The 16,470-nt window shown below is 27.5% G+C and overlaps 3 protein-coding genes across 3 annotated transcripts; 2 read left to right on the plus strand and 1 right to left on the minus strand.

Annotated features, from left to right (window-relative positions):
• Positions 1-415: 415 nt before the first annotated feature.
• cgd2_560 (large low complexity protein) lies at positions 416-7,432 on the plus strand (the record flags this gene model as incomplete). Its single annotated transcript, XM_626293.1, has 1 exon — positions 416-7,432. One exon carries the CDS (start codon positions 416-418, stop codon positions 7,430-7,432), a length of 7,017 nt encoding a protein of 2,338 aa, XP_626293.1.
• Positions 7,433-7,647: 215 nt separating this feature from the next.
• On the minus strand, positions 7,648-8,292 carry cgd2_570 (tRNA/rRNA methyltransferase-like protein, putative; the record flags this gene model as incomplete). The annotated part of the gene is made up of 1 exon (XM_001388152.1): positions 7,648-8,292. One exon carries the CDS (start codon positions 8,290-8,292, stop codon positions 7,648-7,650), a length of 645 nt encoding a protein of 214 aa, XP_001388189.1.
• Positions 8,293-9,199: 907 nt separating this feature from the next.
• Positions 9,200-15,895, plus strand: cgd2_580 (hypothetical protein; the record flags this gene model as incomplete). The annotated part of the gene is made up of 1 exon (XM_626294.1): positions 9,200-15,895. The coding sequence occupies one exon, from the start codon at positions 9,200-9,202 to the stop codon at positions 15,893-15,895; it is 6,696 nt and encodes a 2,231-aa protein (XP_626294.1).
• Positions 15,896-16,470: the final 575 nt, after the last annotated feature.

Genomic DNA, 16,470 nt, shown 5'->3' on the forward strand with positions numbered 1-16,470 from the left:
ATCAATGAAAGATAGCTGTTGAACAAACTAATTTTATAACCGTCAACACTTTTAAATATACTTTAGTTACTGATAAAAAAAAAATTAGTTTGGTGAGATTTACTCATGAACATTTTGTAAAATGTCTTTGTTCCTTGAACTCTTTATAAATCATAAGAAATGGTTTGACTTTATTTAAACTTTAAATTCTCATCTGAATATTTCAACTGTCTATGATATCACATCTATCTAATCAATTAATATTTCCAATACTGAAAAAAATGTTGGCGCCAAATTTCCAATAAATATTTAGAAGATTACGGAAACAAAACAAAAGCAAATCAAAAACAGAATTATTGCTGTAATTTAATGGTATGATACAATTAAAAGAGTTCTAACTGCTTCTGGAGTTGAATTATAATAGGAGGAGGCTGTGATGTATAGCTTGGAAGCAGACCTAAAGAACAAAAGTGGGCTAATCAAAAAAAACATGGGAAAAGAAGGTCAATTTGAAGCGAAATTAAGGCCTAGCTGCCCAAATATAGAAGATGAATTAAGAGCAATTTGTATACCATGCAAGAACAGTAGTCTTAATTATATTAAGGTAATGTGTGAAAAGGCCTTGCTAAGTTTTAGACATTATAGAGATGTAGTATATAAGACGGATTATGATGAGAATGGTGAAAGATTTAAACAATTTCCTGTTACTGATATATGTTCAGTTTGTAGAGAGGCCATAATAGCATCAACAAAGAACTCAGATTCAATTCAATTATCAATATTAGGTATGAACTGTATACAACAAATACTAATACCAGGGTTACTAGATACTTCTCACAAAATAACATTATTAGCAGTGCTTAACGAAGTCACAATTAAAGTTTCTACAACTATTAAAATTAAATCTAAGCAAACTTCAAGTAATTACCATAGTAATCACTCAAGTTCAAACAATGATAAAGAACAAGTACTGCTCAAAGTTATACAAACTGTACTATTATTTCTGTCTCCAGAAATACTTGAATTTAATGAAGCTATGATCACACTAATTGTTAGCATAGTTTCGACTCTATTTAACTTATCAGGCTACTATCAATTAATTCAGATGTCACAACTTGCACTCAGACAGTTAGTAAATATTTCATTAGATTATATTGATTCAAACACAGCTATCGAAGAAGATAATAGGGAAGTTTTAGAAGTTGTTCCTCTCTTATTAATTAAAGATATATCAGTAATGATAGATAAGAATATTGTAGAAAATGTCAAATTAGTTTCAAATAATAAAAGTTCAAAAGATAATTTAACACCACTTTCCTTATTAAAAGGAGGGATAACTATTCCATCGGAAATATGTTTGGACTTATGGTATGAAATTCTTGATAAGAATATATCTAATAGAAGATCCTTATTGGAAAACAATGAAGACTTAAGAAGCCTAATTCATAATGTACTATTTCCAACTTTAACAAAATGTATACAAAATGCATGTTCAGATTTAAATCCAAAAATGTCTCAAAATATCCACGAATTTGTTATGTTTGCAAGATTTATTAGACTGTTTATAAGGATTTTAGAATTTAACTCGAGTAAGAAACTACAAGGTCCGTTTATTAAGGATTGTATTTGTAATTCCCTAATGAGCTTCATTCAAGCAATTTCTGATGGAAATTACTCAAATATTCCAAGCTGGTCACTGCAATGCATTCTTGAAATGTTGAGTGAATTGGTTCAAAACTCAGATATATTGATTATAATTGGAAATTATAATGTAAAAGTACAAAATAAAAAGAAGGAAGCAGATGAAGAACCAAAAATGACTAACATCCTAGAACTTATTATTTCAACAATCAATCAAATTCTAGTTTCTTTAAATGATCAACTTGATATTCTTCATTCAGCTGAAAACACTTTAAATTTATCGGTACCGTCATTTCTAAATGAGAAGATTTCTCTTCCTTCAATTCTTTTACCTCAACATAACAATACCAGAATTGAATGTGGTTACTTCATTATTAGTTCGTCTAAAAAAGCCTCCGAAAAAAGCATGAGACTAATTGATATTATTATGGAAGATGATCGTATTTATCATATTTCAAAATATAATTTTGGCGGGAACCTGGCAAATTTGGGGGGCGGCGCACATTTGCATGCAGGCAATATGCAAAGTTTGTCAAATTTATCATCAGTTGTATTAATATCTCTAAAACCAATAGAAATATCGCTTCTAGTTTTTGATATTATTTTGAACATTTCAACATGCTTAAATAAAATTTATATGAACCAAATAAATGGTGATAGAGAAAAAACGATAGAATTTGAGAAATTAGTCTTCAATATTTGGGATCAATTTTATATATTAATAAAGCAATGCATGGATTACTACCTTTTGAGATATTATGTATATAGAATTATTACTTTCCTATTTATGATCTCAAATTTACCAGAATTTAAAGGGAAATTGAGCAATATTTTGGAGTTAATTTTTGAAGCATTACAGAAATATTATAAGAATAATCAAATTTTAGAATCTAGAATTCTCAGTGATACAATTATGTTGGAAAAATTATTCTCAATTTATAAATGTTTTCTATCTATTTCGTATCAATTCAGCGAATGTTTGGATGAAGTTTCTTGGCAATTGTTATTTAGATATATGGAGTATATAGATCGTATATTGGACATAGGTCTGGGGCCAATGGTAAAATCTAGTGAAATAAAATCTAAATCTACGATAGATGTTGGAGATATAGAAGAACTTGATCAAAGCTTATTGAGCCTGAAATCTGAACATTATTCATCAATTGAAAATGGGGAGTCTACTGAGATGAACAATATAAAGGATAAAGACGAAAAGGTACGAGACGGACAAATAATTAAAACTCTTATGGCAGAATCAACTATTTTAAGAGCATCTCATCAAGTATTTCTAAAAGATCATATCAAGAATATTTCAGAAAATACTATGAATTGTGTGATTAAAGGTATTTACAAAGAACTAAGTTATAACATGTACAAAGAAAACCTGGATATTCAAGTTTTTGACTATATGCTTAAACAATTGAGCTCTATTATTCAATCAATATACGATAAAATGAGCTATAATCTGTTCATTCCAATATGGAATGACAAAATTATTCCTCTTTTATTGGAAACTATCAAGCAAAACAATTATTGTCACACCGGTATTGCATGCGCGCAAAACCAAGATACATGCGATTTGCAAAATTGCATGCACACTAACAATGATTATCCACATAAAAAAAATAATGACGTGGAGCTAAATAAAAATAAGAAAATAATCAGAAATAATGTTGAAAATGTTGAAATGTTTAATAGTGTAATGAATTTTTTATCATCAACAATAACAACCATTTTTCAATATGTAGATGAAGATAATTCAATATTGATGGAGAATAATGTTCAGACAAGCCTTTTGAATCCTTATTTAATCTTGACTGGTTCATTTCCAATATATAATACTTTGTTATTGCGCTCATTATATTCCATTATGTGTTCAACAATACCAAAACTTGACGACTCTACATGGATATTAATTAATGTATTGATTAACAATATAATTCAAGAAAGATATTGTAGATATATCAAATACCTCAAGTATGAAAATTCTGAAAGTAATGAAAATATTTTTATTAATGGTTCATTATCGTTTTTGGAATCATCAACTACTGAAGGTTTAAATTGTGAAAACAATCAAATTGATAGTATAAATATTGATACAGATAATGATATTGAATTGCTTCAAGCACTATTTTCATTGATAGAGTATATTAGTAATGAATCAGAAATACGTTTTTTAGGAAATACAAATAAGATATCGTCATCTTGGAATCTACTGATTGAATCTATTGCCGTATTTGGTCGCATAAATATTTCCATAGAAAACATGGCATTTCAAGCTGTGAGTTTACTTTGGAAATTAACAGATTTAATTGGAGCATCTCTCTCTAAAAATTCTCAGGAAGATATTGGAAATGAATCAGAAAAGGAATCTAATCAAATTTTGGTCTTTGACCAAAGAAATGTTAAGATTAATATGAATAAGGTTAACAAAGTTTATTATTCTGATTATACTAGCATTGATATTATATGGTTGAATATTATACTTCAGTTGGAGGACTTATGTAAGGATCCACGTCAAGAAATAAGGAATTGTTCACTTAGAAGCTTATTTTCTGCATTAACAACGCATTGTAAATACATTAAGAATCAGCTACTGAAATCAATTATTGTAAGGATACTTGAGAACGTTTTAACAGTTAGTATTGAACAGTACAACAACTCGTACAAAGAAACCAATTTTGAGAATTTACAAAGCTTTGATTCTATTTCAAAAGATAACTGTGAAAATAAAGAAACTGCATCATTATCTTTATTAACGAAGGATTCTGTTTATTTAAATTACAATTCAATGAATTCATCTTTGGAGTTTGAAAAGACTATTCCAGTTCCGCAAAATTATGACTCTAATTTGAATAAGGTTTGTAAAAAAGATGATTTACCGTCGTTATCTACGAGTTTTATAAGAAATTCTCAACAAAATCAGCTTTGGGAAGGAACACTAGCTATTTCTATTGATGGAGCTTTAAGAGTAATTAAGGAATTATCCCAGAACAATGCACTGAGTGCACAAGAATCTCAGAATATATGCTATGAGTGTACAATGTTTCTATACAAAATTATATCTTCTTTGCTATCTTTTAACAATCAAGTCTATGAAAATTCTCTTGGTTTTGAAAAACATCACTCTATTATATATACAAAAGATATACAAATCACCTCAATTAAAACTTTGTATGAATTACTTGTTATTTCTATGAAAATTGGTAATAAACAACTATGGAATTCAGGTTTTAATATTTACAAAGAAATTATTGATCGGATTATTATACAAAGTACTGAAACTTTGAAAAAATTACAAAGAGCTGAAGAATTTATTCATAATCCAACTCGCGAGACCTGCAAAGATGATTCAATTTATAAGTTATATAATAGCTATGTTCAAAAGTTAATCAAGTTCTATTTATCTGATAAGTTAGCAGAATCTTTACTTCAGTCAGTTGTTGACTTACTTATTTTAATCAAAAATGAAGAAAATATGTCAAAATATATCATTTTTGATGAATCTTTTACTCAATTGACAATATTATTGGATTTAATTATTTCAATCATTACTTCTACTGATACTTTTATACATCATACAGTACCATTATCCAATTTAAACTATCCAGAATTACCAGATAACTTTCAAAATAAATTTGATGAAATCACTACAAAGCAATTCATTCATCAAAGAAATAAACAAGGATTATTTCGTAATTTTTGCGAGTATTATAAAAATCAATATGAAAAAAATAATGATCATGATCAAAGCTTATCTCTAAAACCATTATTATGCTATCCTATATGGGGCAGAGACAAGGAAGATTCTACTTCATTGCTTTTTACTCCAAAATTTGTTAACTTTGAAAAAGATCATCAAGAAGCTGCTATTGTTAATTCATGTAAAGATTCTAATCATCATGGAAGAAGTCTAAATCGCCTGATATATATTGATTGTTATAACAACAGTGATTTTATACATAGCAATTGTTTTAAAAAAGTTGGAGATATTTCACTTTTGAAAGTATTCTATCAGAAAAGAAATAATCAATCAGATTATCAACTTGAAGAGTCTCGAGATTATAATATGGTTTATTTACTTAGAAATATTAATAATTTCGATATGTTTAGACCTGAAGCTAATTATTGTTATTATTTAGAATCCAAACAAAGTGGCTACAAAGCTATTAATCATACAATCAATCCAGAAAAAAGTCATGATACTGGTACCAAATCATACTTATGTTCTATCAAAAATAACAATGATTATCTTTCATCCTCTATTAATGGTGAAATTAGATTTATAACAACCATACAAAATATTGGAATGGAGGCATTACAATTTTATATGATGAGCTTATTATCATTTGATAAAGTTGATATTAGTAATTTGAAAGAAATCTCTCATCAAAATTTTTTAATACCATTAGTAATTAAAAAGCTTTTGGATACTTTGGTTATACATAGGGATTTATTTCTTGATACTAATAAAATTGGAATTTCTAGTAAAATCATATCATTACTGGTTGGATTTAATCGAAATATTATTTTAAAAAATATGGAAATTCTTCAGTTATTAAATATTAATCAAATTCATTCAATAATTCAAATGATTATAATTTTACCATATATTTTTGAAAAGTTATTATTAATTATAGAATTAGATCAAGAAAGAATATATGGAATTTGGATGGTAGCAAAAGAAGCTATATTAGTTATTATACATGATTGGATATCATTTATAAGGTTCTTAAAGATCGAATTTGAAAAAATTGATAAAAATTATTCGAATTCTATTAAAAATGATTTAAATCAAATTATTTTGGACAATATTTGGCCATTATTTATTGATATTATTGCAAATATGATCAAGGAAGAACATGGATTTGGACTTAAAGTTGTTTCAACTAATATATTCAACAAAAATTCACAAAAAATTAATAATTATATTGAAAACTATTATTTATATTTTGATATACTATTAGTTAATATTGCTATGGATTTTATTTTTAAATTAAATGAATTTAATAGAAAAGATGATATGATTGAAGATCTAGAGATTCTTGAATTACCTTATCAATATTACAAAACTATTATAAGTTATTTTGACGATTTTATTAATGATAATAAATTTAAAGATGGATTTGAATTAAGAAATAAATGTTATTTAGAAGAATATAAGAGTTTTAATAGTGCAGAAAATACTAATTTTGGAGTATTCAATAGAAATGGTAGTAATAATAATATGACACAAAATAATCATCAAACTTTGAATATTAATTATCAAACATTGAAGATATATATAATCGAAAAATTATTTGTTTTGTACGATCAGTTGAATATTAAATTAAGTACAATAAATAGAATGATATTAAAATTAACAATAGAACAAGATGAAAATCAATTGAATCTAGTGAGTTTAAAAGTCAAGGATTTGATTATTTGTATTGAAGAATTGGGAGACATATTAAATAGAATGACAAGTAATATGTTTAAAAGTTTTTCTATGGAAGATTTACAAAGTGGATTAAGGCCAATGCCACATTTAAAAATTGAAGAAATGCAATCTTTATTAGTTATGATTGAGAAACATTATAAAGCATTGAGAAGATTTGAAGAAGAGAATATGGATGAAACTAATGAGATACAAATTGAGATTTTGAAGATGAGAAAGAGATGTTTTGGGAATTATATAGAAAATGTATTACCAGAATTAATAGAATGTGTAACATGTAAAGATCAAAGTATTCGTCAAAGATTGAAGATTATTTTATCTATTTTATCAAAGGATATATCAAAAGATTATAAATCATTATTAGTCCCATATTAAAGATAAATGATGAAGAAAATACATTAATTTGGTTGATTTTCAGATTCTTCTTTTTTCCTTTTTCTGGATTGATATTAATAATATGTTAAATAAATTTCTCATTAAAGAAAGAAAAAAAAAGTATTATAATGTTATTAACTTACCTTTCAATCCTTTTCTTCTCAATCATTCTTTTTTCTTAATAATGGAATTCAAATATTAATTAACTTAAGGAATTAAAAGGAAAAAAACGTACCCAACTCAGAAGGAAATAAATAATGTCTTATTTTCCCTTTAACATTGGATATATCAATATTATGATTATTGTTATTATTATTATTATTACTATTACTATCATCTTGAATAATATACTTGGCTCCTTTCTTTGAGGATTCAGTAAATTTGGCCCAAATAGCAAAATGATGAAATACTATTGATCCAGCAATAGCAACATTTAATGATGCTGTTCCATTTCCATAAAGAGGAATATGAATTAAATAATCACAAAGTTTAATATATTTTTGACTAAGTCCAGTACCTTCATTACCAAGTAGAAAAGCCGTCGATCTTTTAAAAGGATGAGGATATATAGGCCTGGATTCATCACTTATTTCAATTCCAACAAGATCCATTTCTTTTTCTTTAATAATATCAACAACTTGATCAATGTTTTCATACTGTGTTAAACTCAAATGTGGAAGAGTTCCTTTATTTCCAAAAGTCATCAATTTCTTTTCTCCTACTACGAGTACTTCAGAGACTCCAAATCCGCATGCACTTCTAAGTAATGTTCCAAAGTTTTGTCTTTTAGAAATATTGGATAAAACTAGATAAAATTCTGGGAGATCCTTAGGATCTTTATTTATTTTAATATCATCCATTATAATATTAAATTTATTAATATTGGCAAAGACTTCTTTTTCTTTTTTTTTTTCCTCTCTCCCCTCTTGACTAACTCTAAATAAATATAATTATTCCTTAAGAAGCTTAACAGTCGTCGCTATATATTCCTCTCTTTTTCCAAAAATCTTTCTTAATGTTTTATTTGAGCTGATAATATCTAAAAATTCATTAATATTAATGCAATTTTATCATTTATTTCTTTTCAACTTTATTTTCTACATCAAATTATTAATATACAATAAATATATATATATATATATTTTTAATATCCGGTACCCGTGATGGCGCCGGCGGGTAAATTGGTGGGGTTGACTTTGGAAACAAAATATTAAAAAGGGATCAAAGGTTTGTAAAATTAAAAAAAATAAAGAGATTTAAAGGAGGAGGAATCAAAGCCAGGAAAAATAATTATATTCAAATTGATATATAAATATATATATATATATATATAAATATATATGTATTTATTTATGTGTTAATATATATATGCATGTATTTTTACGGATGTGGCTATATGAGTTAGTATTAAATCGTGGAAAAACACCAAATATTGAAGATAGAAGATAAAACTGAAAAGTAGCTTTATATTAACAGAAACTATATTTATAAAGGACTAAATTATTACAAAAATTAACTTTATACTTGTTTTAAGATAGATGTGTTAAAACAAAATCATAAATATTAATATATATATATATATATATATTAATATATATATATATATTTACTGTATATATATTAATATTAATATTTAATATTTTAAGCAGAGGAAAAAGAAAAAAAATAGATTATAATAAGGAATTATTAATTACTAATGTGGTAAAACAAAACTTTTGATGAAACATTTTTTTTGATTAAAGGCTATTAAAAAAAAAATAATTAAAAATGGAAGGATTTCATCCCGATTGGCAAGGCTACTTCAAGCCTTTAATTGCTTTAATAGCTCCAAAAAATATACAGGAGCATATTTCAAAAAGTATTGATTCATTTAGACCAAAATCATGTTTCCCTTGTGACAAATACCTAGAGTTGAAATGCATGACTTATTCAGAGCTTATTAATCCAACTCCAACACCAAGTGCAACATCTCCATCAAAAACTCTATTAAAATCTCCATATTCAATTTCAAATTCAAATTGTGTAATATTAGGGAATCGAACTGGTAATTATCTTGGAGGAATCGATATTTTGAATATAAATTGGATGAATAAAGTTAGATATGAAACACCAGCTCTATATATTCTTTGTTTTGACTGGCAGAAATACCCAATAAATACCAATAATTCAAATTCGGAAGAAACAGAAAATAATCAAGATCAAGAAATTATTAATGAACTTGAAAATGATGCTCTTAATATAATTAAAAATATTACATCCATATTAAAAAAGAGACAATCCCCACCATCAGTATTAATTTTTGTAATTTTACCATCAGGTACTCCAGATCCTCAATCATGTGTAACTTGTTTCAGAAGAAATCATTTTCCTGAGCTACAGGCAATATTTGTAACATGTGGATTAAAACATCAAAAACAATTAAATATCAGAATTGAGAGATTAGCTGAAATGGCTTATGAAACGGCTCAAGCATATTATAGTGAGAATGAGCGAAGATGGAGAAAGTCTGCAATTAAAGCACAGACAGCTGGTATAACGGCTTCAAGTGATTCATTTATTGGAAGTTTATCAATGAAAAGTTCATCCACTGGATTAAGATATTCTGTATCGAATAGTATACAATCTAGTTTATCTCCAAGATTTGGTAGAAATTCATTCTTTTCAGCAGCTAATTCAAGCTCAAATAGTGTGAATAATCTTCTCAAGAATGTAAGCTTGACAAATGCAAATACTTTATCTAGATCCAATAAGAATAATTCTTTTGCCTCAAGTACTTCTGGGAATGGTTGTCAAACAATGACTCAACTCCAATCAAAAGTATTATTAATAAGATATTGTATAAAGAGTGCTGTAATGAATGAGTTTTGTGGGAATTTTGCATTGGCTGTAAAACAGTATATTGCAGCTTGGGATAATATAATGAACGAGACAAGTATACCTTCTTATCAATTTGTAATTCTTTGCAATATAATAAGTTTAAGACTTTACCACATTCATGTGATAAATGGTGAGATCCAAAAAGCAATGATTCATTTAAAGATTCATTGTAGAACACTTCGAGAATTTGGAACAAATCATCCAAAATTTAAATTTTTGTCATCACTATGGCTTTCTCAGACATTGCAAAAACTTGCTTCAGTACTTTTTTTTCACCTTGTTAATAAGAGCTTTATTCAAGATCAAAGTATAAAAGAAGATACAAAGCTATGTCAGAATAATCATCATAAATATCCAGATGGACTTGAATTCTCGTTAATCCCATTATCTATAGGTAATAAACACGAAAAAATCATTTCCAGAATTTCAGAATCTTGTAGAGAGAATTGTACGTTTAAGTTTGAAAATGAAAACCTTGGTGATATTCTCTCTTCAATTGCTAGATCAATTCAAAATATTGTGATTAATATTAATAATAATAATAGCCAATGCGATAATGTAATTTCAGATGAATTGAATGGAAAAGATGACAGTAATAAAATTGAAGATCGTTCTGGTATTACTATATTAAACAATAACAATAATCAGAATAATATAGTACTTGATACATTAATAAACATTTCCAAACTTTATAAAACTTCAGCAGAATACTCTCATCTTTCAAAAAGTCAATTAATTGAATTTTGTAATGAATTTGATACAGAATTATTCAGTAATGACCAAGAAATTGGAGGAGAGATTCTTCCTCCTCTTTCACTTGGGTGTTTTGAAGAACTTTCATCTCCTGAAACTTTTCTTGAGTATGAAAGAAAAGGGCTCTCCAGTACTAGCCAACATAAAACAACTTTTGATCAACTCAGTAAACTTTGCTCACTTTATATAGGCTCAGATTCTTTTGACATTAATCAGATTGAAGACAGAAGCATTGCTTCAGAGGTTCTTGCATCTTGCGAGATTGTTAGGAGAAACATTAAATCACTCATTAATTCCAAATCTTTATTCTATAGGTCCATCTCACTTTTTTACACTTCAGCAGTCATTTACAGACATTTTTATCCAATTAATTTATTTAATACCATCTCCCAACAAAATATTAACCTCAACACAAACACTGAATCAGAAATACCCCAAAAAAATGTTGCGATTAATAATAATAATAATAATAATAATAATAATTTGTCCACATTAAATAGTACCCCTGACAATAAATGCAATCAGCCCGCACCGACAGTGCATGTGGACAATGCATGTCAGAGTGGATGCATGCAGGCGGGTGCAAGTATGGCAGATAGTACTACCGGTACTAATGGTCAGAATCCGGGTGAACTGGTGAATGTTGGTTCTGGAAATTTTACTACAGCACCTACAATTCCCTCCAAAATTGCGGCAGGACAAGTTTTCGGACAACTGACGGATCGTTTCTTTCAGATGATTTCCTTTTCCTTTGCTGAGTATTTGTTTGAGGAAAATTATATCAACTGTTCTCTAAGTATTTTTGAGGCAATCTTTCAGTCAATCATTCCAAAACATGTTTTTGCTGAAATCAGTAGGCTGACTACAATTGATGAGCAACAAAATAAATTTTTTGGAAAAAGAAAGGCAAGAATATGGGAAATTGTGAATCCACAAATGACTAATACATGTTTTCAAATAACAAATAGTTACTTTGATTCAAACTTTTGGTTATTTTTAAAACGAGTTTGCACTCGGATACTTGAATGTCTTGCTATTCAAAATTTAAATTTGGAAGAAAGAAAAAATATTCCCAAAATTACTATTTCTAATACAAGTTCTGAAAGTAAATTATTTGGTAATAGCAATATCAACAACTCCAATCTATATAATAATAGCAATATTAAGCAGGATGGTCAATATATTTATTCAGTTGTCTCAAGTTTCTTAGCAGTATTAAAACCAAAAAGAACATGGACACAAGGCCAAAATCAATGTAAACATAAAAATAATATTCCAAATCATTGTTCAATTCTTATTCTATCTTATTTAATTATTTCAAATTCTCTTGAAAGGGGCTCAGAAACTGCATGTAAAATAGAAATTGAAGCCTTTTACAAATGGATTCAAGTACTATATTACAAAGTATTGAATAATAATATTACTAGTAATAATGAAGGTGATCACTCAAATAATATTAGTAATTCTAATACCATACAACAACTCACTCCAGTTCTTACAGGTAGTAAAGCCCAAGTAAAGAATATCTTATTTACTCATTTTCTTCATAACAATTATTCCACAATATTACAAGATCAATCAATTCCCGATAGAATCATCATAATGATTCATCATTTCCCGACTTTTCTTAACGTATTTATTAATTCCAGAATGGAAACTACCCTTGTGACCAATATTGGAATATTGGGAGTAATTATTGAGAAATTTGAAGTTGTTGAATTTGAAGAAGTTGGGAGATTGAACTCTCAATTATCATTGCACTGTAGGATTAGACGTGTGAACTATATTCCACAGAATTATGAAGATCATCATTCCAGAAAATTATTCTATCAAGTTTATCGTCCATCAATCCTTATTTTTGGCATATTCCTATATCTGTTCGTATCAAATTCAAACCAAGCTAATGATTATATCAAGTTTGGAATCAATAATTTAAAATACTTTAATTATCAAAAATCGATTTCAAATTTGACAGGAAGTAATATATACAACTTTTCTTATGTTCAATTCTGTCTCAGAAACCCATCACTATCATATTTTACATGCATTGGAAGTTGGCTACGTCATTCAAGAACACTTATATATAATACTCCTAATTTGCAAATTGTTCCAGGTGGATTTTTAGATTTATCTACAAATTCTATAGCAAATCCAGTTCCAATTTATAAAGTTCCTGTTGATGATTTGCAAATCTTGTCAAAGTTTTCTCAACCATTTAACTCTCTACCAATATTTCACAAGCTTGTTACTAATAATATAAAGTTTAATGATCAGTTATCTTCGAAAGCTAATAATGATGAAATTAGTTTCAAAATTGAGAGTATTAAGAAACTATGTAAAGTCTGGCTACTTTCACCATTTAATGCTTTGGATGTGCTTTTAACTGACTCTAAACAAAGAATTGATACTATTGAGTCTATTGCATATAATGCAATTTCCAATGAAATTAGACCATTACAACTTGTTTTAAGGATACCAAAGGACTTTTCAGAAGAATTTATTTTGGATATTTCTGTCAAAGTTGGAAAATTGATAACTCAAGACCCATATTTTGGAGTTTCAGAATCAGAATTTGAAAATAAAAACGACTCTATTATCCAAAGAGAGGAAGATATTGTTTCAAAGCTTGGAGTTCTCCAAATTCCAACAAATAATAAATGGGAAATTGTATTTAGTCAAAATACTATATCTTCAGTTGGAAATAATGATAATAATAATAATGCTATTCACTGTAATAGTTATCAAAACAATAGCTTAACTCCTTATTCTATCACAATTGGGAGATTTACTATTGATGGGAAATTGCTTAGAAGAAGCATTGTTTCTGAGGTAAAAACTAGTTTTGAAACAGGAATCGTGAATACAGAAAATGTCAATAAAGAAGTAGGAAGTCTTGAAGAATTTACAAGAATGCATTCATTAATCAACAAAGGAGAGGAAAAAACTATAACATATGAAGGTAAATCAGTGAAATCTTTGAGTGACGATAATATACAATTTGTTGGTTTTGATCCCAATTTAGCAAATGAAACAGTAGTTTGGAATTTGAGAGAGAATACTTCAAATTACAGAGAGTATCCATCTACTGAATCTAAATTGGATTCAGGGTCAAAACCGGTAGAATCTGGAACCGAATTAGGATTCATCTCAGAATCAGGGCCAATAATAGGGCAAAAACCAAAAACAGCAATCTCCTCTGGGTCATCAACTTGGTCACTTTCATATTCGGAAGAGAAGACTGTTAGTTTTATTGATGAAAATATCACTCCATATTTTAAAATCTTAAAGAATGGTGCTAAAATTGATGAATATACTACAAATTTGTTCCAAGGAGGAGAAGAAAAAGATAGGGAAGAAGAAAGAAGAGTAGAAAAAGAAAAAGAAATTGAAGAAAAAGAAATTGGAATTAATCAACAAGGAGAGTTTGAGAATGATTCCATATTTTCTACACTTGACAATTCTTCGGGAGTCCTTTTATTTATTCCCATGTTCTTAAGTATTAACAAAGGTGGGAATTACAAAGTTTCTGTGAATGTAAAGATTTTGAATCAATTTCAAATGTCCAATAATAAAGATTTGGAAGCTGAATCAGAAGAAAAATTGATTGAATTTTCCAGTAATCTTATATTACATGACTTGGAACATAGCAGACCATGGTATGTAGGAGAGTGCATCACAGTGAATAGTATGATTCCAAAAATGGACTCACTACATGGTTGTGTTAACTATTTAGATAAACATGGGGAACAACTAGAACACAGAGTGGTACCATTATATGATAGTTCAAATGGAATTAGTCAATTCTTTTTGTCATTTGAAGTTACAAACCAACAATTAAAAGAAAAGATAGTTATTGAAGATTTTGTACTACCCTTTAAATTCTCCATAATTGATAATAGGTATCCAGCAATACTTGATGGTAACGAAACTAATACAAATATGATCAATATTTTAAAGGAAGATTTTGATAAATACTATTTAATAAAGAATAAAAATCAACAAAGTATTTCGAATGAAATTATTTCAAATGAAAAATATCATCCAAAGCTTATAGCTTCTTTGGAATACAAACTTTCATGTGATGTTTCAAGCTTTAAACATGATAATGAATTTCTTCAATTTATCATTTTTCCATTCCAAACCTTCTTTTCATTTAATTTAGAGAGTAAAGTTAAAACTGAAAAGCAAAATACAAAATCAATTTATTTAAAATCATTTCCAATAAAATATGAACTTTTTTCAAATTTATATAATTCATTAATCTCATCAATGGAGAGGTTTTATCCCATAACTTTAGAAACTCATGTTAAGCAATTAAGTCATATTGGAAATCCATTTATCTATGAAGCGGTTATTACCAACCATACAAGCTTACCTCAACCAATTAAATATTCTTTAATTTATCCTCCAAATCATCCAAATAGTGATCAAGATTTATCAAACCAAATGAATAATATTAACGGTAACGATAACTCTAAAAACTCATCTTCTTCGCATAACAGTGTTAATTTGAAACCAAATAATAATCAAAATCTTCCAGTATGGTTACCTTTATTAGTTCAAGGTGTTACTTCTTGTAATATATTACTTCGACCGAATTCTACAGAAACTATTAATTGGACTTGTATTCCTACTCAAGCTGGAACCATTCCTCTACCTTGTATATATATTCAATCAGAAAGATCTAACAAACAATTTATTGATATTAAGAGTCACGAAAGTAGTCATTTTTCTTCAAAAAAATCAAATCATTCCAATCTTGTTTCTGTTGTATATACATCAGAAAAAAGAATAGTTGTAATTCCGAGACAAAATAATAGATTAAATCAATAGAACTCTAGTAGGAGAGAGAGAGGAGAAAGGAAGAGAAAGGGAAAGAAAAGAAAAGAAAAAAGTAATGAAATTGCAAGTATTTTTGGTATTTGTTATTTTGAATACACAATCTCATATGAATTGCTTGACTTCTCTCTCAACAACATATTAATTTCTAGTTTGATTAAGTTTAGACTATGCTAACTCTAAAGTTAAATTCAACTGAAAATATGTATATTTTTTTACGTATATATATTATATATTAATCCCTTAAATTGATTTATCTTTCTCTCATGGCACTGCATTAGTGTAAATTGCTAATATTTTGCTTTTTTAATTATATGTATTTTCATGAATATGGAAATTTAATGTATATCAAGACATACTTCTTGAATACTCTTTTCTCCATATATCATTATTTAAATTTTTTTTTAACTATTACATTTCTAATATATCTCCACGTCATCATTTGTATGCAATTAATTTTATTTATTCATACTTTAATTCGAGGACCATGTGTGTGCATAATTTAATAGCCCGCGTACTTTTGTATTAAATTATGTGCAAATAATATAGGAAAAAAACTATACACGATA

The sequence above is a fragment of the Cryptosporidium parvum genome, chromosome 2 (genome assembly GCF_000165345.1).
Source record: "Cryptosporidium parvum Iowa II chromosome 2, whole genome shotgun sequence".
Taxonomy (NCBI): Eukaryota; Apicomplexa; class Conoidasida; order Eucoccidiorida; family Cryptosporidiidae; genus Cryptosporidium; species Cryptosporidium parvum.